This window comes from Meles meles, chromosome 12 (genome assembly GCF_922984935.1).
Source record: "Meles meles chromosome 12, mMelMel3.1 paternal haplotype, whole genome shotgun sequence".
Lineage (NCBI taxonomy): Eukaryota > Metazoa > Chordata > Mammalia > Carnivora > Mustelidae > Meles > Meles meles.
In genome coordinates, this window is record NC_060077.1 from 2,034,590 (window position 1) to 2,056,654 (window position 22,065).

General features: G+C 55.3%; 1 protein-coding gene across 2 annotated transcripts; it reads right to left on the reverse strand.

Moving 5' to 3' along the window:
• Positions 1 to 979: 979 nt before the first annotated feature.
• On the reverse strand, positions 980 to 21,884 carry MVK (mevalonate kinase). Of its 2 annotated transcripts, XM_046025575.1 has the most exons (11): positions 21,718 to 21,884; positions 20,645 to 20,736; positions 19,677 to 19,824; positions 16,335 to 16,479; positions 14,643 to 14,798; positions 11,295 to 11,398; positions 10,734 to 10,779; positions 7,347 to 7,437; positions 6,859 to 6,975; positions 3,642 to 3,795; positions 980 to 2,528 (listed from the first exon to the last, which is right to left on the reverse strand). In XM_046025575.1, exons 2-11 carry the CDS (start codon positions 20,720 to 20,722, stop codon positions 2,377 to 2,379), a joined length of 1,191 nt encoding a protein of 396 aa, XP_045881531.1. In that variant the 5' UTR covers positions 20,723 to 20,736; positions 21,718 to 21,884; the 3' UTR covers positions 980 to 2,376. The 2 variants fall into 2 exon arrangements, with proteins under 2 accessions (XP_045881531.1, XP_045881533.1); XM_046025577.1 differs by lacking the exons at positions 10,734 to 10,779; positions 11,295 to 11,398.
• Positions 21,885 to 22,065: the final 181 nt, after the last annotated feature.

A 22,065-nucleotide genomic window follows, 5' to 3' on the forward strand; every position in this document is an offset into this window, starting at 1 on the left:
GGGTTGGCCTCTGCTGCGGGAGAGACACACGTCCCCGGGGGAATGAGAAGGGGGTGTCTCGAGGAGCAGCTAGTTTCAGGGGGGTAAGTCTCAGCCTCTGGTAACCTGCCATGGGCATCTCTGGGCACCCTGGGGAGCGCCTAGGCTAGCCTCCTGGGGAAACGTGGTCAAGCAGCAGCACAAGAAAGCACCTTTCAGTCCCGGCTGCTCACATTATGCTCTAATCATGTGGGCGACTTTTGAAAATACCCAGGCCCGGCCCCGCCCAGACCAAGTACAGCTGAGTCCAGAGGAAATAATGAGCCCGCACGTGGAAAGCAGCAAGAATCGCCCCAGCCTGTGTCCGGGCAGAAGCACGCAGGGGCTGAGGGCAGGAGCTGCAGTCACATTGTCAGACTGGGAATCCTGCCTCTGATGTGGATTAGCTGTGTGGCCTTGGCGGACTTACTCAACCTCTCTGAGCTTCAGTTTCCTGATCTCTACAATGGGGCTGAGACTAGCAATGGTTCTCCAAGTGCAAGGCAGATGAAAGGAGATGATGGATCTACAGGGTTTAGAACAGTTCCCAGCACGACGGAAGAGCTCAGTATTCACATTATTGTTTTATGCATTATTTGTGTTTTGAAGAGAAGCAAGCAACCCCCATCGGTGAGGCAGGGGCAGTCATCCTCCGTATTGTCCTCACGTCCCTGGCAGTGAGCCCAGGCACAGCCGGAGAGGCCTGGCATGGCGGGCGGGGGTTGGGGCGGGGGGTGCTGTGCGTGGAGCTCGGATTCTGCTCTTGAGGCCTGCTCCCGCTCACCCTCCCTGTGAAGACCCTGGGAAAGGCACCCGCTGCCCCCTAGTGGCCAAGGGCAGAAGCGCAGGGCCATTTTTTTTTTTTTTTTTAAGATTTTATTTATTTATTTGACAGATAGAGATCACAAGTAGGGAGAGAGGCAGGCAGAGAGAGAGAGAGAGAGAGAGAGAGAGAGGAGGAAGCAGGCTCCCTGCCAAGCAGAGAGCCCGATGCGGGACTCGATCCCAGGACCCTGAGATCATGACCCGAGCCGAAGGCAGCAGCTTAAACCACTGAGCCACCCAGGTGCCCCCGCAGGGCCATTTTAACCACATCCTGAACTCCCTGCCCAGGCCCCACCTCCCTGGGTGCCTCCTGCAGGTCCCAGAGATCCCAGTGGCACTGTGCTACCTATGGGGGCTTTTTGATGAATTCTGCCTTTTGAGAAGGAGCTTTGACTGTTAATACAAAGTTCAAATAGGGCCAGGTATGTGCCAGGCACTGGGATCTACAAGCACTTGAGTCTTTTTTCCCCACATGGCGAATTTCAGAAAAAAAAGTAAGATTCCAGAATCTACAGATTTTTGTTTCCAGGGCTCACAAAAGTCTGTGAACTTGCTGAGTGCTCAAGCTCCAGGGGCCAGGAAGCTTAAAACTCCCCTTTCTGGAAAAGCGGGTAGGAATTGTCCCAGAGGATGGAGGGCCATCCAAAAATACCCCAGTGTCCTGGAGACACAAAACCAAGTGACCTAAAGCCCTTCTTTCCTTCAACTCCTTAAGAGCGCCACGGGGAAAGTGGCTGGAGAAGAGACAAAGGAGGCAGGCTAGGGTGGGCTGGAGACTCCATGCAACTGTCACCCTTCTTTCTGGACTCCCAGGGCAGCCCTGGTTTACTCAAGAGCTTTTTATTTCCCTTCCCTTGCATCTTTTCTGCAAAACCTGTGGGTACAGACTGGCAGAAACTGGGTACATTAACCATGACTTTAGCCAGCCCTGGGATGGGAGGACAGAAGGCAAAGACCACCACCTACACAAGTGCTAGGGGGCCCACGGTCTAGCTGGAGAGAAGAACAGAGCACGCGAAATGCTGAAGGACAGAAAGGGCAGGGCGTGCAGGGAGGAAAAGTGGGACCAGAGTTATCCTGGCGGTGGTCAGGGAAGGCTTCCTGGAGGAGGTGGGAGGGACCAAACCTTGAGAGACCGGTGGAAGGGTAAAGGCAGAGGGAAGGAGAAGGCACACTGCATCCAAGTGTCCAACCAAGTGGACAGAGGGTTTGAGAAGGCGGCAGCGGCCCAAGGCAGATGGGTGTGTGGGAGCTTCAGGGAGGACAGGAAGGAAGCCCCTCACATTACAGAGGACCCCACATGGCCCCACTGCCCAGGCAGCTCAAGAGAAGGCAGGACACAGGCCGGGTCTTTCAGGGACCCCAGCCCAGTGCTGGTTCCAGATCACACCGCTGGGAATGGAGGGGTATGACTGCTGGGAAGGCCGGCGCACGCGGCCTGGGGGCCCACTGGCCAGCACAGAAGCTGACTCTGGCACCTAGAACACCCCAGGAAAGGGCTTCTTGGCGGGGCTGCAGCAGCACAGGTTCATCTCAGAGACCATCCAGGGCTTGGCGCACGGAGGGGTCCAGGGAGGCGGCCGAGTGGACGGAGATGCCGGGGGCCCCGATGCTGGTTTCCCAGCAGTCAAACCCGCAGTCAGTCAGAGCCTGCTTCGTGGCCTCTACCTCCGGCTGCTCCAGATCTGGGGGAGGGAAAGCAGCAGGTCACCCCACAGTTGTCTGTTCCCTTAGAGACTGTCCATCCAGGGAAAGGCCCGGGACCAACCTTGTCTTCCTGTTGGAATGTCAAGCCTTGCACCCTTGAGAAGGGGGGGCGGGGGTTGGTTATGGAGCCAACAGTTAAAATCATGGGCTCCTGAGGCCCCCGGACCTGGTCTTGTCATGGATCAGCCGCGGGGCCTCAGCCAAGTGACTTCCCTTCTCTGAACCTCAGTCTCCTCATCTGGGAATGGGGCTAATACCTACCCCACCAGGGTCCCTGTGAGGCTCGCATGGGAGAATGCAGGTAAGGCGCCTGGCAGAGCAGACACACCCCAGAAGCCCTCTCTCTCATTAGCATCCCTGACCCTGAACTTGGAGCCAATAGTCAAAGTCTGCTGTTGGCTGTGCTGATGTCCTGACGCTGAGGCACACTGAGGTTGAGGGGAGCCGCTGGGGCCACTATGGGCTGACCCCAAGGCAACAGAGAAAGGTGGGACAAAAAGAGGAAGGAGAAGGCAAAGAAAGGGAGAGAAAGACCAGGAGAAGGGGGCAAAAGGAAGGCAAGGGAGGCGGGAGCTCTGAGGGCCGGGTCCTGAGGGCAGGTATGTTGACTGAGCACAACCAGGAGTTCCTTGCTGGCCCCGGGCACATTACCCAGCCTTGCTCTTTCCCCAGATGCTAAGGGGAGAGAAAGCCCTTTGCTCTGTAGCAAGGTCAGTCCCATCTTGGCCACGTCAAGAGGTGACAGCAGGGGAGAGGAGTGATGACAGTGTCCTGGTTATTCCACGAGCTTGTGGGAGACTTGGCAGGTGAGGACACGGTAGGGACAGCCGCCCCAGTAGGAGCCCCAGGCCTATGCCGGGCATTCTAAATGCACTTTTCTCCTCGAATCTAGACAACGATCTTATAAAATAGATGTTAGCATCCTTATTTTACTGATGCAGCCACAAAGACCCAGAGAGGTTCATTAACTTGACCAAGGCCACACAGCAGAGGTGAGGCTGTTCTCCAGCGTCCTGCTCCTCCCGAATGAACTGCCTGGGTAGAATGTTTGCTTGACCCCTGGCTGGCAACCCTCCCCAGCCCCCAGCTACCTGGCCTGAGGAGCGTGATACCACAGCCACCACCGCCCGCGCCGGTGAGCTTGCTGTGTAGTCCATGGGCCATGGTCACCTGGCAGAGTTGGTCCAGTGAGGCATGGCCCACACCAAGGGCATTGAGATGGTGCTGGTTCATGTCAATGAGCTCCTGGAGAAGGAGAAGGTTTCATCTGTTGTCACTTGGGGTGCCTGAAGCCAAGGTCCCATGCCCACCCCACCCATGTTGACGGCCACTGGTCTGGGACGGCAAATAGCTTAGACAAGCCAGCACCGTGTCCATCTCCACTGCTCAAAGAACCTCTCCTTCCTACAGGACTCCCCATGGAGCTGGTGGTGAACACACAGCCCACGCCTGTCCAAAGCAGCCTCTGGCCATGGTGACTGGCCAGAGAGGGCCTGTTACCCATGCCGGGCCAACCACAGCCCTCCTGGGGTTTTCTCTGCCTCTGCCCTGGAAGTGCTAAAACTGGCTGACTTCAGAGGTAAGCCGCCAGAGTTACCTGCCTGCTCGGGGTCAGAGATTATGTGTTAGATGGAGAGAGATTTCAGACTGAGTCGTTTTTGGCCCCTGGACTCAGCTATGCCTGAAGCTGTTCTTGCTGGTCTTCCCAGTTATGAGCCAATACATTCCCTTTCTGTTAAAGCCTGGTTGGATGGGTTTCTATCACCTGCAGAAGTCTGAAGTACTCTGCCATCCCTCAGCTGCCTTAGGTGCCCCTATTTTCAGAATTAAGAACTGGTTTATTGTTCTAACAAGGTCACAAGTGGGGGAAAGAGCTAAATGTGTTTGTTTCATCAAATTCCTGCTCTTCTGAGGCTTAAACGGCATGGAGGTTGATGAAACAACAAAACTGACAGCTAGCAGCACCCAGGCACCCCCCTACAACCTTTCATTTACCCCACCAGTGTTTGCCAAACACCTTCACCATGCCGGGCACCGTGCTAGGTGCTGGGGCTCTAAGAATGAGCACCCAGTTACCGTCCTTACCACGGGCAAGCTAAGCATGTGGGATCTGGAGTCGGGGGGGGCTGGGTTTGAGCCCCAGCTCCGTGACCTCCTGGTCCTGGGCGAGGGCTTTCACCCCATGCCTCAGTTTCCCCACTTGTAAAACCAGCATGGTAAGAGGCTCTGCCTCACTGCCATGGGGATGGGACAAGGTGAGTTTTTTGCATGATGCCTGGTCTGAGATGAGGGTTTCCGGAACATCAGCTGCTCTTAGTACTTTATGGTCACATCACCATCCTCTTCGTTTCAGGGGACGCTAAGGCTTAGGGAGGAAAGTGACTCGCCTAAGGTCGCTGAGCTGGCAAGGTACCAAGCCAGCCCTGGAAGCCAGGTCTGCCCGATGCAAAGCTCCTATCTACCCCGCCTCCGAGACCACCCTTGGCATTCTGGCTGCCACCTACTTCTTGTGGCATGGGGCTTGACAGCGCCCGGCTCTGCTGCAGGGAACGGGGAGTGCCTGTGCGCCCGGAGGGTTGCCAATCACAGAGCTGTCTGCTGAGGCCCACCGGGTTCTCCTGCCCTAGGCTGTCGGGTGGGCTTGGGTCAGCCCTCCCCGGCAGCCCGCCTCACACCCTCCCCCCGCCAGCACTTCTGACAAACGAGCAGACAGGCGTGATGGCCCGGTGGCAGCCCCGGGTTCCTTTCCCCAGCCCCAAGGGCTGGATATGAGGGTAAACTTCTGGAGGCTGCTCTCTGCGCCTGAACGCCAGGTGTCACGTTGCAGAGGCAGGTTTTAGACACCTGTCACATTCTGATCCAAAATCTGTCAAGGATCAGATGACAGGTTGTGACACAGAACAGCTCGCTGGTGTGAGCACAAAGCTGTCCAGGAGCCGAGCTGCATATTTCAGCGGCTGCCACAGCCAAAAATATACACAATGTATAATCAACGTGCTGTTCCGTGGCATTCTCCAGGGGCTCAACAGGGTATATTTCAGGCAGTACTCTATCATTATTAATTTCCTACTCAGGAGGACTGTGTTCCCTCCTTTCTACGTGAAAGGAATTGAAGCCAGCAAGGCAAACACCAGGGGACTGGAGGCAGACAGCTGTGGAAATGGGAGCAAAAGCACAGAAGCGAATGGGGGTCGCTGCCCCTGGCGCAGGTGGGCACTCGTTCAAGATCTGTTGGCCAAAGAGACAAGCAAGTCAGTCAGCTGGATGCCTGTAATGGCCACTCACCGGCTGGCGGACCTTACAGAAAGTGGCTCTTTGGGCCTCGGTTTCTTTATCTGTAAAATGGGGACAGCCTACTTCCTAGGCAGGTGATTCTAGAGATCAAGGGAGAAGTCACTTGTGAAAAGGCATGGCCTAGGAGCTGCTTCCGTTTACTACGAAGGCTGCCGACTCAAATGCCTCCGTGGGACAGAGAGGCAGCAGACAGCCTGCAGCAGCTCAGGGTGGCAGTTAAGGAGTGCTGGGGACTGCATGTCACCCACCGGGCCTTGGTGTGTTCTTAGGATACTCCAGTGAGACCAGCAAGGCTGCAGCTGGGGTTCGGATTGGGACCTGATCAAACCCAAGGTGTGAGGTCTCAGCCTCTACATGGGAATTACGCAGAGGGTGGTGGCTGGGGGAATGGTGAAGAAGGAATGCAGTGAGAGTGTGTCCAGACTGGGGCACCTGGGTGGCTCAGTCGGTTACACATCCAACTCTTGATGCTGGCTCAGGTCGTGACCTCAGGGTCATGGGATCGAGCCCCACATCAGGCTCTGTACTTAGCACAGAGTCTGCTTATCCCTCTCCCTCTCTCTCTGCTCCTCCCCCCAGCTCACCCTCTCCCTCTTGAAAACAGATAAATAAAAATGTCTGAGCCAAAGCATGCCGGTGATAAACAGTCACCAGAGGAACAGATGCAGTTAGCAGGAACAGCAGGAAAGAGAGAGGGGCGAGCAAGTAATTGCTTCTGGACCGACAAAAGACAGTGTCAGCAAAATCCCACTCTTCCCCAGAGGCAGGAACCCCAGCCTGGCCCCGGCGCTTAGCACATGCCTAGTACGCACCGGGCACTGCCCTCTGTACTTTGCACGTACTCCCTCCACGGCTCTAAATCGCCTGGGAAGAGGATTAAGAAGAAGGCATGCTTGCTGGCCTTGGCACACACGGGACCCCCGGCCTGGGCCCAGCCTCTCTGCTTTGGCTCGGGGGGGATTCGGAGCGCCGATGGCGCTGGAGAGGCCCCGTGCCGCGCAGACGGGCTCTTACTTCCAGCACGAGGTAGTGCTCGGGTGCCGGGGCCGCAGCCATCTCCCGCAGCGTCCGCTCGCACTCCAGCGAGATCGCATTGATGGAGGTCAGCAGGGGTGTCACAATCTCTGGGAACTGGAGGGAGAGGACGCAAGGGTCCGTGAGGCCCGGGGCATGCGCACAGAGAGAGGTGTCCCCCCAGCCCACTCCCTGCCCCCCGAGGAGACCCCCTCTCTGTCCCCCTGGGTATCTGCCTTGCCGGCACCCTGACGAGAGCATGAGTGGGGTTCTCATCACGCTGCCCGCCTGACACTTCCGGTGCCGCCTCCCAGCTGTGCGGGTGGGGACGAGGACGCAGCAGCTCCTTGTCCGCCACAACTGCCTCCCCCGGCCCCACTGCCCATCCCCGCCGCCCACTAACCCACGGGGCAGAGGGAAGGCCCGAGCCCCAGTCCTGGCTGCTGAGGCCCTGCCCTAACCCCGTCCAGGAGCAGACCAGGAGGCACCTTGAGCAGCCGGTTCCTGGCACTGGCCACAAGAGTCTTCGTGCTGCGAGGGACTTTCGTGTTGGTCAGCAGGATCTTCAGAGCCAGTGGCCTGTGGGGTGAAGAGGGGCCCCATTGAGCTCAGGACAGAAGAGAGGTTTCAGGGCCGGGGCCATCCCAAAGTCACCCCACCTGTCACAGAGAAGGAAGCAGAGGCCCAGGGAGGGGTCCTTGGGGGGCTCGAGGGGGAATGAGGGGAACGGGGGGCTCCTGCTACCAGTCACAGCTGTGTCTCCAGCCCCCAGGCAGATAGATGCTTCCCTTTGGCTTGTCACCCACCCACCTGACTTCAGTGGGGCACCTGCTATGGGCTGGGCACACGTGAGGGGGCCTGGCTCAGCCTGGAGCTGGAAGAAAACACCAAGTTCACGGGGTTTGAGGAGTTCAAAGGTACCACAGCCAAGGGTACAAGAAGGGGCAGAGGTTCTGTCCTGTGGGCCACCCCAGCTTGGTGGAGTGGAAGGGTCTAGAGATTTAGGAAGAAAAGTAACAGGACCTGGAGTGGGTCACGCAGAGAGGGTGCACGCAGGGAGCGAAGATGCCCAGGTTGGCTGGTATAGTGAGCCCAAGGGTGGGAAGGCTTGTGCGGGTGCTGGGTTCCCAGCAGGTGGGGCCCATCCTTACCCTGCCTTGACGGCGCCTGGACCTGCTGCCCTGGCTCAGTCAGAGAGGGTTAGAGGGAGTCAGTCATCCCTGCTTGGCTGCCCCAGGTAAGAGAACAGAAGGCCCAGGGCGGCCATGGTAAGCTGCCCTTGCCAACCCCCGAGCTGCAGAAAATCTCCTGAAGTCACAATCGCAACTGTCCTATGGCTGGCAGCCTCTGGGGACTCCAAGCCCCATTTCTTGTCATCCCCTAAGCTGCCCTGCAGAGCACTGTGGGCCGGGGATGGAGGACGGAGCATCTGGACGAGCTCTGGCCTGAGACAGCTGGAGACACGCAGACCCCTTGATACCTTTATCCGCTTTTCTTTTCACAACCCAAGACTGTAAAATCCAACAGGGCTGCAAAAGGCTGCCAGAAACCTGCTTGATCTTGCCGCCCATAAGCCCATGAAATTAATATCGATTCTCAGCCTTGGAGGCCATTTTTTTTTTTTTTTTAACTTTACAAAAGATGAACATTCTATTTGGCTTTTCTTTTCCCCTTAAAGACAAGCCGTTCCTCAAAAGGGCAGCGTTCTGGGAGGCCGCATCTTGATCCACTTCGCAAACAATGCATTTTTTTTCATGGAGAAGCACCATGCGTGGTTTGGGGGGAAAGGATTCCTCTTGAAGCTATTGGGGGGGATTAACGCAGAGTCTGGCCTCTCGGCTTCTCAGAGAATCCGCCATCTGCTCTCTGTGGCGCCCTGCGGCCCGCAGTGAAGGTCAGTTTGCTCTGTGTTCCTGTCCATCGGGGTGGGAGGAGTTTGAATATCGCATCTTCATCTTTCTCAGGCAAGTCCTCTGCAGGCTTGCTGCCAGCTCCCGCCAGCCCCACAAAATCCCGGGCTTCCTGGGGCAGCCAGAGACCACCACCCAGGCTCTGCTCTGTAAGCGACTGTGCATGCTAGGTCTGGCCAATGCCTCAATCTTATATCCTCTTCGCCCTCCCCCTAGGGTTTCCATTCAGGTCCCTGCTCAAACATTTCATCAGAGGCTCCCCTGGTCATGCACCCAACTGATAGCCATGCTCTTACGGGGCCACTCGTTTGTCTCCCGTAAAATGTGAGTTCCCTGAAAGTAGGCCTTATTCTTCCCTGCTGTGGCCCCAGCACCCAGCACACGGTAGCTGCTCAGGAATATTTGTGGAATTAAATTTGGTCGGCCAAGGGCAAAGCACTCTACAGATAAAGGTTTCTGATTTCAGGCTCAGGATCCTCACTGCATAAACCAGGAGACGTCTGCCTCAGGAAAAGCGACTGGTCAAGGGCACCTGGCTCATGAGTGGCAGAACCAGGCCCCAAGCAAGGCCCACAGACCCCAGAGCCTTCATCCCACACACCACCACCAGCTGGCCACCGAACACGCCTCCCGGGCCATTCCCCGCCTCCTCCCACCTGGAAAGCCAAGAGAATCTGTCCAGGAGAATGTGCGCGTGCCCACGCCACGTTTTGGCTGGTTTTCTCTCCCCGGGGCCCAGTTTGGAGCTTAGGGTACGAAGAGCTCTCAGGAAACCCTGAATAAGACATTACCACCCCCAAATCTGTACCCCGACTTATGACCCCCCCTCACTGTCACAGCATCTTCAGAACTCTCTGGATGCCTTCGTTCTGAGGATGAAAGTCGCGCCAGTCTCAGGATGACCAGGAGCCCTGCGGGCAGGCCCAGCTCTGGCATCTCGAGTCTCACACTGACTCCTGCTGTCACTGCACCAGAGCCCCCCTCCCCCCTCCAGAGCCAAGAGCACACAGCAGCCAGAGAGGGCTGGTCCCACTCTCTTCAATGGCCTTGCTTCCTCCTCGGTGCAGAGCGGTTTGTGCCCTCCAGGGGACATGCGGCACCGTCCAGGGACGTTTCCAGTTGTCATAGCAGGGAGATGGGGTAGGTGTTGCTGGCATCTTGTGGCGGAGAGCTCAGGGGAACTGCTAAACACCTCAAACAGGCTGCAGAGAGCAGCCCTCCACCATAGAGACTGATCGAGTCCACAATGTCAGAAGCGCCCAAGTTAAAGAAACCCTAATGCCGGCCATCAGAAAGGCAGGCTCGGCTCTCGGAAGATAAGAGAGCCGAGGCAGGGAGATCCCAGAGGAACCGCTGGGAGCAAGAACATGGCCGCTCATGCAAATAACCCTCCTCACCCTCATCCCCACGGAGAGGTCGCCAAGGTGGCCTAGTACCCTGGGACAAACACCAACCGACTCAATCGGGGCTCAAGGAACTGCCAAGAAGCACGTGCTCCCATGTCCCCTGTACGTATCCACTCTGAGTCCGCAGGGAAGAGAGGGTGTTTGAGTTTCCCCACACCTGGTGGTGATCCCAATCCCTCCAGGGGGATGTACCATGGGCTGTCAAGTTGTCATCTCATTTTTAGAGCCCCAGACCCTAGTACAGTCGTCAGGAACACAGGCAGATGTCAGTTCTCGTTTGCGAAATGAACATGTGGGCGGATGGATTAAATGACTGAGAGGCTGGGGCTGTGGGGTCTGAAGATGAACGTTCACGGCCGTGCATGACTTCTCCCTCTAAGCCCTTGGCCATCTGGGAGGGGCAGCCCAGAGGTGAGAGGCCTCACGGGGGAGCAGAGAGAAAGCCCGGGGACACGCGGCCCACATGTGTCCCTCACCATGAGGTTAGAGGCCCGCCTCCCCCGCCCTGGGACTCACTGCCATAGCTGTGCCAGGAGCTGCTGCTCCGGCCTAGAATTACCTCTCTAGGGAGGAGATCTTTCCTTGTTGGAACCGGAGCGCTCCTCCTAAAGACAAGAAGAGGCGGGTCAGAGCTGTAGGCCAACTTACGCATCTTTGCCTCTTGGCAGAGAAGCGGGGCTTGAGGTTGGGATGAGAGTTCTGCCCCCCATCCCAGGCCCAGGTACGCAAGGTCCAGGAGGGCACAAAGGCTTACCTGCCCTCCAGCCTGCATGGCCTCACACCACCAGCCAAGTGGGGAGGGAGGGCCTGGACTGTGGCCAGGTCCTATTAAGTCCTCACCGGAGGGGAGTCCTGCTGGTGTGGCTCTGTAGCTTTACCACAGGGACCCTCCTGGGAAAGCTCCCCGAAACTGTAGCTTCCCAGGCTCTGCTCCGACCCCCTCAGAGATTAGATTCAGATGTGAGGCAGGGCCCTGAAATTTCTCTTATCCTCCCACCCCCGAACAGGAAAATGGTATTTCCCTCAGAATCCAAACTGACAGGGCCTCGGTGTCTACGATGGTCCTAAGAATGTATAAAATACAAAAAACGGAGACAAACAAGTCTGAGGCAGCCCCTACCCCAGACGCTGATGGCATTGTCCACTCCAGACGGGTTCCCGTGAATCATCCTCTCCCCCTGCAGGGCCCACTTGTTAATTAGTTCCAAATCCTCCACGGCCCACCTGGAGAAGACACAGGAGCTCATCTGTACCTCAGAAGACAGTGTGGGCCCAGAGTCGCCGAGGGCAGCAGGGCAAAGGACCCACAGGTTAAGCTTGGTGGAGACTAAAAAAAAGTCAGAAGAGATTGGGCCCTCGAACGCAGAAACAGAACAGCCTATAACGTCTCCATTTCAGAGCATGCCGTACCTTCCCTGCCTCTGGAGCCCCCTCCGCCCGGCACTGTGGAGGGAGACCAGGCTTTGAACGCACACAGCCCTAGCAGCGAGGGACTCTGGGCCCGTTACCCAACCTGTCTGAGCCCCACTGTCGTCATCTGCAGGATGGTCACACCCATCCAGGGCTGGCTGCAGAGGTCTCGAACAAGGTGTCCACGAGCGGCGGGCAGCAGTTTACCACTGTCACAAACCCCCACATCCCCATCTGCTCTGGAACCCTTGCCGTGAGGACCAGGGAGCAGACGTGTGACCCTTCCCAAAGCCCGCCAGGAATGTGGATTCTAGGAGCCCCAGATACCCTCAGTGGGTCCCGTGAGCATGGACCAGCTCTGGATCTTTCCTAAGCATGCAGCCACGCTGTCTTGCTTGGGAGATGTGCGGGCTCATGCACAGTTTGGGTGAGCAGACCCCAGGCCCATGAATTACCGAAAAGGAATACGGTCAGCCCCTTCCCTGCACCTGGTCCAATGCTCATTTGCTGTGGGGTCTTGGGGAAGGCCGTCGCCCCCTCTGAGCCTCTCTCCTCACTGGCCAAATGTGGATGTGATGCCCCCCAACTCGCATGGTGAGTCGAGAGGCTCAAAGCTATCGCCGAGTGCGGAGCTCTGAGTTGAAGCCTTTCTCCAGTGGCCATCTCCTGGAATCCCACAAAAACCCTACAGGGAAGGCACAGTTACTTTCCCCTCCTACAGAAGAGGGAACGGACACTCAGGTGGGTACGGCAGATGCCGGAGCCACTCACTACATCGGCACCACACCTGCGGACTGTGGCCCAAGCTCCCAAGACTGAGCTCCACGGTGCCGACAAGATTCCCTCGTCTGTCCCATAGTTACTGGGCATCCACTGTAGGCCTGTGACTAAGTTCACACAGGGGATGAACCAGAAGTGGCGCCTGACAGCTTAAGGCTCGGCGTCTCACAGACAGGGGGTACCCAGCAGCAATCAGTACTTAACTACAACCCCCAGGAGATAGATGCGATGCGGGAGGATGGGGTGTGCCACATCTGGAAAGGGAGAGGGCCCAAGGGACGGTGGGGGTGGGGTAGAGGGGAGTCAGCAAGGCAAGACATGCAAGGAAAACATTCCAGACTGAGGCCGTGTAGCAGCTGGGACTGGCAAGAGTCAGGCCTTTCCAGGAACTGCAGAGTGAGTGAACGACGGGGCAAAGGGGCAGGTGGACCCAGCCCTGGACCTGGCCGTCTCCACAGAGGTGAATCTCCCTCCCTTTCTGCGCACTGTTCATCCTTCAGGGGCTCGGATTTCTAACCCCCCTCTTCAGAGGAGACTGGGTTTCAGTTCCGTAGGATTTGGAAATGCTGGGGCCAGGGCAGGGATTGGGGCCTGGGAAGGGAAGACTGGGTCTTCAGGGGAGGCAGGAGAGCTGGCTGTAAGGAAGCCGTGCACACACACAAACACACACACACTCACAAGTCACCTGTGCCCTTTGAACAACACAGCTGGTCTGCTGCCCCATACATACAAGTCTATTCGGGGGACCCAGGGCAAGCAGGCCTTCACTGATCTAGGTTATAATCCGTGATTAGCACATGCTAACGAGCACCATGGTAACACAGGATCACCAAACGTCAAGGCTGGAGGGCCTCCCAAAGGCCCATCAGGAGTCGCTTCCAGAGGAGGAAACAGAGCCCAGAGAGAAGAAGGAGTAAGCAATGGCCTGCAGCGAGTTACCAGCCAAACCTCCCTGAAATTCCCGAAAACCGTCACCTTGTGTTACCTACTGGTGCATCTCTCATCACCTTCTGGATTCTTCCCCCAACAAAAGGCACCTTTTTCCCACCCCTCCCACTTCTCTCCATGCACAGGAACCAACCAAAGCAAGTGTGAAGAATGCTGACAGACACACCCCATCGAGAGTCCCCCCGGATCCGCGGGACCTTAGTGTAAATTCAACTGTATTTTAACCTCCATGTGTCAGAAGAGAAAGCAACGGACTGGACAGGGCACCCAGCGGGGCCAGGCCATCAGAAAGCACGGCATCTTCAGGGCAGAGGAAGGAAACCTCCAAACTGAGATCTGGAGGAGGAAAGAGGTCCTCCACCGCAGGCTGGCATAGTGAGGCCTTGTTTCAGCCTGGGCCCCCGGCAGTGGGCAGGGAGGACATGGGAGCACGGCTCTGGGAGCAAACACATGGCCACATCCATCCTGGCACCCAGCACAGTTTGAGCAGCCTTCTCTCCGGCCAGCTACCCTGGGGGAGAGACGCGGACAGCGGTCCCCTCAACATGGCACACAGTGGGTACCCAAGGCCGCCAGCGGGAGGGCCCCCTGAGCCCCATAGGCCCGGGGACAGACGTCACCAAGAAGGTGCCAGGCTGGATTCCAGACTGACACCACTCCCGAGGTGGGGCCCGGGATAGACGGCATCACCTCCATGCCTGGGATGGCTGCTCGAGGTGACAGACATGGCTGCTGGCGACAGTGTTCCGACTGGCCTCGCTGACTTACAGTGGGACGGCAGAGGCAATGCCCACTCCGTGGAATGAGGACAAGGGCTCCTCAAAGGGGGATGCCTTCATCTAATACCCCCATGTTTCTTTCTTGGCATCTTCTACTTCTTTTTCTTTTCTCGTATAACCATCCAACCTGTTACAGATAAGGATGCTGGGGCCCTGAGGGGTACAGCAGCTTGGCCAAGGTAGAGGTCCCACAGTGAGTTGATGGCAGAAGTGGGCCCAAAGGCTCCCTGCATCCAGGCTCAGGTTCCTTCTGCCACACCACAGGCGCTTGAACCCAAATGAGGCAAGGTGGGGGTGACGGGTGGGCGACCTGAAGTGGCTTAGCTAAGGGGCAAAGAGGTCAGACTCTGGGTTCAGGTTGCCCAGGTGCAAGTCTCGTTCTACCATCCCTGGCTATGTAGCCTGGGCCCGCCTTCTGGCCTCTGTGCCTCAGTTTCCCCATCTGTACAATGGCCACATGACACCTCTGGCGGGGAGTCCTCTGAGTGAGAACCCACACTCGGGTCTTGGCGCCTGGAAAGGACAGAGAGCAGGGAGAGGGCGGAGACTACCTGCTGGCGGACACCCCGTCCTTCTGCGGGTTTGGGATCTCCTCACACGCGGTCAGGAGAGCGGCAGCCATACACACAGAGTAGGCGGCGCTGGAGCCCAGGCCGGCCCCAGTGGGCAGCTGTGACCACACCGTGATGTCCAGGCTGGGTAGGGCCCTGAAACACAGTGGGGGTGCAGAGGGTGACTCTCCTGAGATCGAATTAGCAGTTGAGGCCCAGAACTGGACACTGGCAGGGCCTCACTCCAAGCCTTCGGCCTAGGTTTCTGAACTCGGAGACATATGCCGACCCCAAAAGCGGCCCTACTGGATGGGTGGGAAGTCATGGAGAGTCAGACAGCTTGGAAAGAGGTACCAGAATCATTTAAAGCATGAGGTTCCCTTGTGAATGGACGGTTTCTCTAAATTCCTTCCTGTTCCCTACACAGGAACATTCCACGGAAATGTTCCCTACACAGGAAAATTCCGTGGCCATTGTCTGTTTGTATCTCTGCCTGGGAAAGCCTTGTGCCTCTTCCTCCCCCAGGCAAATGCCTACCCATCCTGCAAAACCCTTCTCAAATGTCCTCTCCACCGGGAAGCTTCTCCCGGCCACCCACAGAACCCATTCCTAGCTCCCCTTGCTGAGCCTCTTTCCCCACTGCCGCCTTCTCTGGGATGCTTCCCCTGTTGTATTTTCCCTAAGCAAGGACTATTGTTAAACTTCACGTTCTGTATTTCTCATTAATGAGATTTTCAACTTATAAAATTTGTAATTTTTAAACTTTTTATAATTTTTAATATTTTTATAAAAATATAAACTTTTTATAACTTTTATAAACTTTTTTTATAAACTTTTCCATTTATAAAATTATAGTGCCAAATCTGCTTTTCAAACTACACACGCCCACTCCACTCAGAACAGGAGGTTCTGAAACGCTTACCCCTTCCCAGAAAGGGATGTGCCCCCTCGCTCGAGCTGAAAATCCCACGGCAGACAGCAAGAGTTGGGACATTTGTGAACTTGCCCGCCGCACTGTGCCTGGCCCCTGGGACCTGCTCAGCCAGTACCTGCTGTCTCAGTAAAGAGCTGTCCCTTAAGGCTTTCCCACTGGGCCTGGGACCAAAAAAAATTAAAAAAACAAAAAAACAAAAATCCCAGTGAAAATCACTGTGAGCTAGGGACAGAGCTAGGCTCACTTCATACATAATATCGCCAACCGTCCGACAGTTTTCTTAGGAGAATACTAACGGCTCATACTTCTCAAGCTGTGTGACAAGCTCTGTGTCACACACTTTAGATAAATCAACACACTCACCCTCCCACGGAGCCTATAAAGTACAGACTCTCACTTACTCCCATTTTACAGAGGTGAACACTGAGGCCCAGGGAGGGTAAGAACCTCAAGGAAGCTGGTCAGCAGATGCCGTGGGGTTGGCCCCAACACATCTGGTTCTCCATCACCACGTGACACGGCCTCCACAGCACCACCAGCCCCCGGGAGCTGGCCTCCCCGACGGCAGACTGCCCAGATCCTATCTTAAGGGGTGGGGCAGACACAGTCTTCACTCTGCTCCTTGTAGAATTTTCCTGGTGCCGGAGGGATGTGCAGCCACCACTGTGGACATGGCCTGGGAGAAGCCATGTGGCCGGGGCAGGAACCTGGCTTTGGGCCCAGACCTCACACGCACCTTCCCCAGACCATGCACGTACCTCTGCTTCTGGCAGATGGACAAGTACAGGTAGAGAAAGGCCAGCACGGCCAGGCCCTCGGGTTTGGCGCCGTCCTGGGGGATGCCAGCCACCTCCTTGAGCTTCTCCACTTGCTCTGCAGTGGGCGCTGTGGCGTCACCCTGCTCTGTCACAAGCAAGCACAGGTGGCTGGGTTGAGAGGGCCGCAGGCCCGCTTACAGACAACAGAACACAGAAACCCGAGCTGGCGTGAGATCAGCATCTGAGGACAGCGATGCACAGCCCTAGCACCAGGGCCGCATCTGTGGGGCGCCTTCGGGCTTTGCGGGCACGCAGACCTGGGCGTGCATCCCAACAGTACCATTCACTGGCTCTGGGGCCTTAAGCACGTGACTTCCCCTCTCTGAACCTCAGTTACCCTTCTTGGCAGGCGGGGAGAGCAGCGGTACCTCCTCCGAGATAACCTGAAATAGGGACGTAAGACCGGCAGCGCAGCTCCTGGTGTGTAGTACGTGCTGAATTAATGGTTGTCTTGAAACCCACGTTCACACACGGAGTGCAGGCTAGCTCCCCCTCTCGAAGGTCTGGGTCTGACCCCCACGGTACAAAACCCAAACCAAAGGCAGTATTCAGTTAATTCCCAGATGTATCCCTCTCCTGAAAGAACTCTCGAGAACGGGACACTCGAAACCCAAGAACGCGAAGTGCTGACCGTGGTGTGGGCGGCAGCGAGCGGCTGCGTTAGGGCAGGGTACGCATGAAGTCCTATGTACGCCATGAGATAACAACACGCTAAAGGCAGCCGAGCTAGTTAACAGTGTTGCTGAGAGCACGGACGTTTCGGAGCACTGAGAGGGAAATGGGATGATTCATTAAGGCGTTGGAGAGTTTAGGAGTGCTTGGATGGTTCAGCCAGCTGAACCACCAGCCGAAGCGTTTGCCTTCAGCTCAGGTCACAATCCCAGGATTGAGTCCCGTTTCCCTGCTCAGTGGGGAGTCTGCTTCTCCCTGGGCCCTTCCCCCGGGCTCATGCACACGCGCTCTCTCAAATTAATAAATAAATAAAAATCTTAAAAAAAAAAAAAAAAAAAAAAGACGACTTTGGAGAGTTAAGAACAATCTGGGTGTGAATCCTTTGCATCCCTGAGAGTGCCGTGTGACCTGAGCCACTTGGCCCCTGAAGCTCCATTTTCTCATCCATAAAATGGGGTGGATACCACCACCTGCATCCAGGGCAGGCTGGAGGATTCTAAGAGGGCCAACAACCATGACATACTGGTCCAGTGCCTGGCACACATACGGGTACCGAGTGAAATGTTCCCAGTGTTCTGTAACTGTGGGGAAGCAACTAGAGAGCGCTGAAAGAAAAAGACGGAAAAGCCTGGAAATCTAGTAGGAAACATGTCTCTGAAAGGTTTATGTCCCAAATTCCTTTTTCTCCTTGGGGAAATCACTCACAAGTCCGCACACACATACTACACACTGTGTCCCAGCCCTGGGCCACCTCCTATCCAGTTGGATCCTCACAGCAATGCTTCTAGGCCACAGGACTCTGCTCATGGAGGCTCTGAAGGTTAAGTGACCTGTCCAGGCTCACACAGGCAAGGGAACATCTCCAGCCTTGGGGAGGGGAGCCCGGTGCACCATGGAAAGCAAGGGGTCTGGGTCTGCTCCAAAAGTCCTCATTGAGGATGTTCCTGGAATCACCAAGGGAGCTTCTTTCAAAATACACCTGCTTAGGGGTACCTGGGTGGCTCAGTCCTTAAGTGCCTGCCTTTGGCTCAAGTCATGAATTCAGGGTCCTGGGATCAAGCCCTGCGATGGGCTCCCTGCTCAGTGCGAAGCCTGCTTCTCCCTCTCCCGCTCCCCCTGCTCCTGTTCCCTTTCTGGCTGTCTCTCTCTGTCAAATAAATAAAATCTTAAAAAAACAAAAACGAAAACAAAAACACACCTGCCTAGTCCCCTGCCACCATGACCCCCATTCTTAATAGAAGAGGGGCAGGATCAGATATCTGTCCCTATTGTTAAGAACAACAACAACAATGAAAACCTCCCCAGGGGATCCCAAGGCCTGACTGGTTGGGAAATGGGGCTTTTCGCTGGTTCCTCCATCTTCCTGCAATATTCGGAAGTGGCTTGCTGGGAACTGATCCTCCCAGGGGACAGGGAGCAGTTAGGAAAAGACCCCCAGAGCACTCCCACTTGTCCACTCTGGCTGAGAAACACTGTTCCAAACAATGAGGCATCAGCTGGGCAAGGAGATAGCAAACGAACGAACAGAGGACAGAAAACACCCTTTAGCTCTAGTGCGGGTGGCGAACAACCCTGCGGATGAAAAACCCTGCCTGTTTAGGAGGGGACACAAGATTCACAGTATTATCAAAAATCAGGACAGGGACTTTATTTATTGGCAAGGAAAGAAAGTCCTGATACACTGAAGAAAACAAAACAAAACAAAAAACCACACACGTCTGACAAGTTTGTATGGCCTAATCAGACTTTGGTTAAGGGACAAGATATCCTCCCCATCTCCCTCAATCTAACTATCCACTTGCAGAAAATAATCCAGAAAGATTAACACCAAAATGCTGAGAGTTATAGGCCGGACAGAGGGGGAGTGGGCAGTGGCCAGGGGGCAGTGGTAGCAGGTGACTTTTTTCATTACTGATGGTGTTTCACTATTGACTCTGTTTTCCAATTAATAAGTATGTTACTTTTATTTATTTATTTTTTAGATTTATTTATTTATTTGAGAGAGAGACAGTGAGAGAGATCATGAGAGGGGAGAAGATCAGAGGGAGAAGCAGACTCTCCGTGGAGCTGGGAGCCCAATGCGGGACTTGATCCTGAGACTCTGGGATCATGACCTGAGCTGAAGGCAGTCACTTAAGCAACTGAGCCACTCAGGCACCCATTACTTTATTTCTAATGACACCCAATGCCAATCAATACCTTCTCCTTGTCAAAACCATCCTACACAAGGAAGGCGCCCTCTGTCCACTCTCAGACCTTAGGACCCAGAGGTCACTAATCACCCCTGCGTGTACGTATGTACTGGTACATAATCTGGGTCTTTCCTTCCATACATGCTATTTGTATCTTGTGGTTTTTACCCAACAACAAGCGTTGACAATCAGTCCACCACAGCCCACACAGATGCAGTCCATCATTTGAAGCTCTTAAATTCAAAACAAATAAGTGAGTTAAGCTAATTTTATGGGGTTGAGAGAAAACACCCCCAGAGTGGCTAGTCTCTGGCCCTCTCAGAGACAGCCTAGAATAACTACCCAGCTGTCTGTCCCCTTTCCCCTCTAGGCAGGGCCCAGGCTCTTCCCACACCTGGTCCCTCCTCGCTACACTTACCCAGAAAGCTCGTATCCTGCAGCTGAAGCCCAGCCACATCCCAGGCCTGCTTGACGCCAATGTTTGGTAAGTTGAGGCACACTTTCCCATTGCTGTGGGGCTGAAGCCGGAGGAATGTTCTCAAGTTCAAGGCCACAGCCAGTGCCACCTGTAGAATAAAAGGCAAAAGCAATGAGCCTGAGCATGGAGTGTGGGGGCAGGCACAAAGAGTTTGGCTCCAGTCTTAAACTGGGGGGTCAATGTCAATGAGGAGAGAGAGCACATACCAGCAAACAGGGCACACGCCCACACATGCCCTTGGCAGACACCGCTGATCAACCTTGGCATGCTCTCCCACTAAGTGGCACAGCCTCTACGCATAGTTAGGAACTAATATCTACTGATGTTTGCCCTCCTGTTGCAAAACTTCAGAGGAACACACCACGGAACGGCTTCCCCACAATCACCACATCAGCAAAGATAAATGTAAGCTAGGAATATAAAGAATGATGAGGAGTGGAGGAGCGCAGGAGTGGAAAAAGCATGAGCTATGAGTTCAGACAGACTTAGGTTCATTCCCTGTTCTGCTAAGGTATACAGGACCTCAGTCAAGCTGCTTCTCCTAGGCTTCAGCTTCCACATCTGCAAAATGGGATAATCAAAGTTTAACCACGGAGGGTGTCCTACGAGTCAAATAAGATAATGCATGTCTCAGACTTCTTTGCTGTTTCCTCCTCATCTTCCCCACTTCTGAATGTTGGGGTGCCCCCGGGCTCAGGGCTCCAACCTCCTTTCTTCTCCACCAAAGCCCACCTTCCAGGTTTTGTCATTCCACCTGCACAACTTTACATTTCAACTCTGTGTTCTCTTACTGGGTGAGGCCAGGGAAGCCCTTCAATGGACATAAGGCCTGTCTCTTCCCTGCTTCGCTGCAGGGTAGGGTTGGGGAGAAGAGGTACCCAATTCTCAAAGGCTCTGGGGAACTTCACCTTGCCATGAACCACAGCATGCTCTCCGTGAAGGATGACCTTCCCTGGAGCAGACACCAGCAGGGCTTCTGAGAACATGGCTCCTAAGAATCCTGAAAGAAAAAGCCAGAGAGAGGATGAAAAGTCCCCAGATCTTAGTATATTAAGAGAATGTCTAGTTCAAACTCATCATCTGAACAAAAAAGGCAGCTACCATTCAGCAGTTGCGATGTGCCCCAAAGACTGTGCAGTGAGGCAGTGCACTAGACAGAAAACCCTAGGTTCAAATCCCAGCTCTTCCCCTCTCCAGTGAGGTCATCTTCGCTCACCTACTCCAGTGGCTAGGAATCTCGGTTTCCTCATGCTACGTGGGGACAAGAACCGTACTTACTTCAGTGGGTTTTAGCAAAGGTTACCTTACATAATGCAAGAGGAACACCTGGCAATGTCTGGCACATCACAGTCGTTCTATTCCTGATCTATTTATCGTCACTGGCTCTGTTCTTAGTTGCAGCTTTTATTATTGCTACTGTTGAAAGCAGAAATTTAAATGCAATCATGGGCCAGAAGGAACGCTTCCCTGGACCTTCAGGCTGTTTCCCAAGCCTCACGATAATAAATCATAGGCTGTAGAAAACAGCGGTCAGGGGCGCCTGGGTGGCTCAGTGGGTTAAGCCGCTGCCTTCGGCTCAGGTCATGATCTCAGGGTCCTGGGATCGAGCCCCGTATCGGGCTCTCTGCTTGGCAGGGAGCCTGCTTCCTCCCCTCTCTGGCTGCTGCTCTGCCTACTTGTAATCTCTCTCTCTCTCTCTCTCTCTGTAAAAAAAGAAAAAAAAATTTGAAAAGAAAACAGCGGTCAAACCCCTTCTTGCAAACGTAAGCCAGGATCTCCGCAATAGAGTCCTAGAGAGTGACTTGCTGGGTGGGTCTGCAGGTGTGCGCGGTTTCGATTTTTACACACTCCGCAGAATTACCACCCATGATAGGCTTCGCGTGCGTTACCTTGATATATGACACGAGCCGTACTACAAGCCAAGTACCACCGTGATCCCGTTTCTCAGTGGAGGAAACAGGCTCGGAACCGGGAAACTTACGTTTGTCCGAAGCTCCAAATCACTTCACACCGGAGCCCGCCGACCGCTCGGGACGGATCCCCAGAGTCGGGGACACTGAGCCAGAGAAGCCGGGAGCCCGGCGGAACCTCTCGCCACCCGGTCCCCCAATCCCAGGTTCTCACCTGCCTCCGCCCCCCGCCCTGGCAGCTCCGGACCTAGTCCCTGAGCGCCTCCCTCCCGTGGGGGGCGGGAGCTCGTCCACCTCTCTGCCAATCAAAACGCGCGATCGGGGCGTCACTTTACCATTTGGCTTGAACATTGGCCAGTAGGTGTGGCGAACACGCTCCGTCAAGGCTTTCCCCGCCCCTTCAGTAAACCAATGGAAAA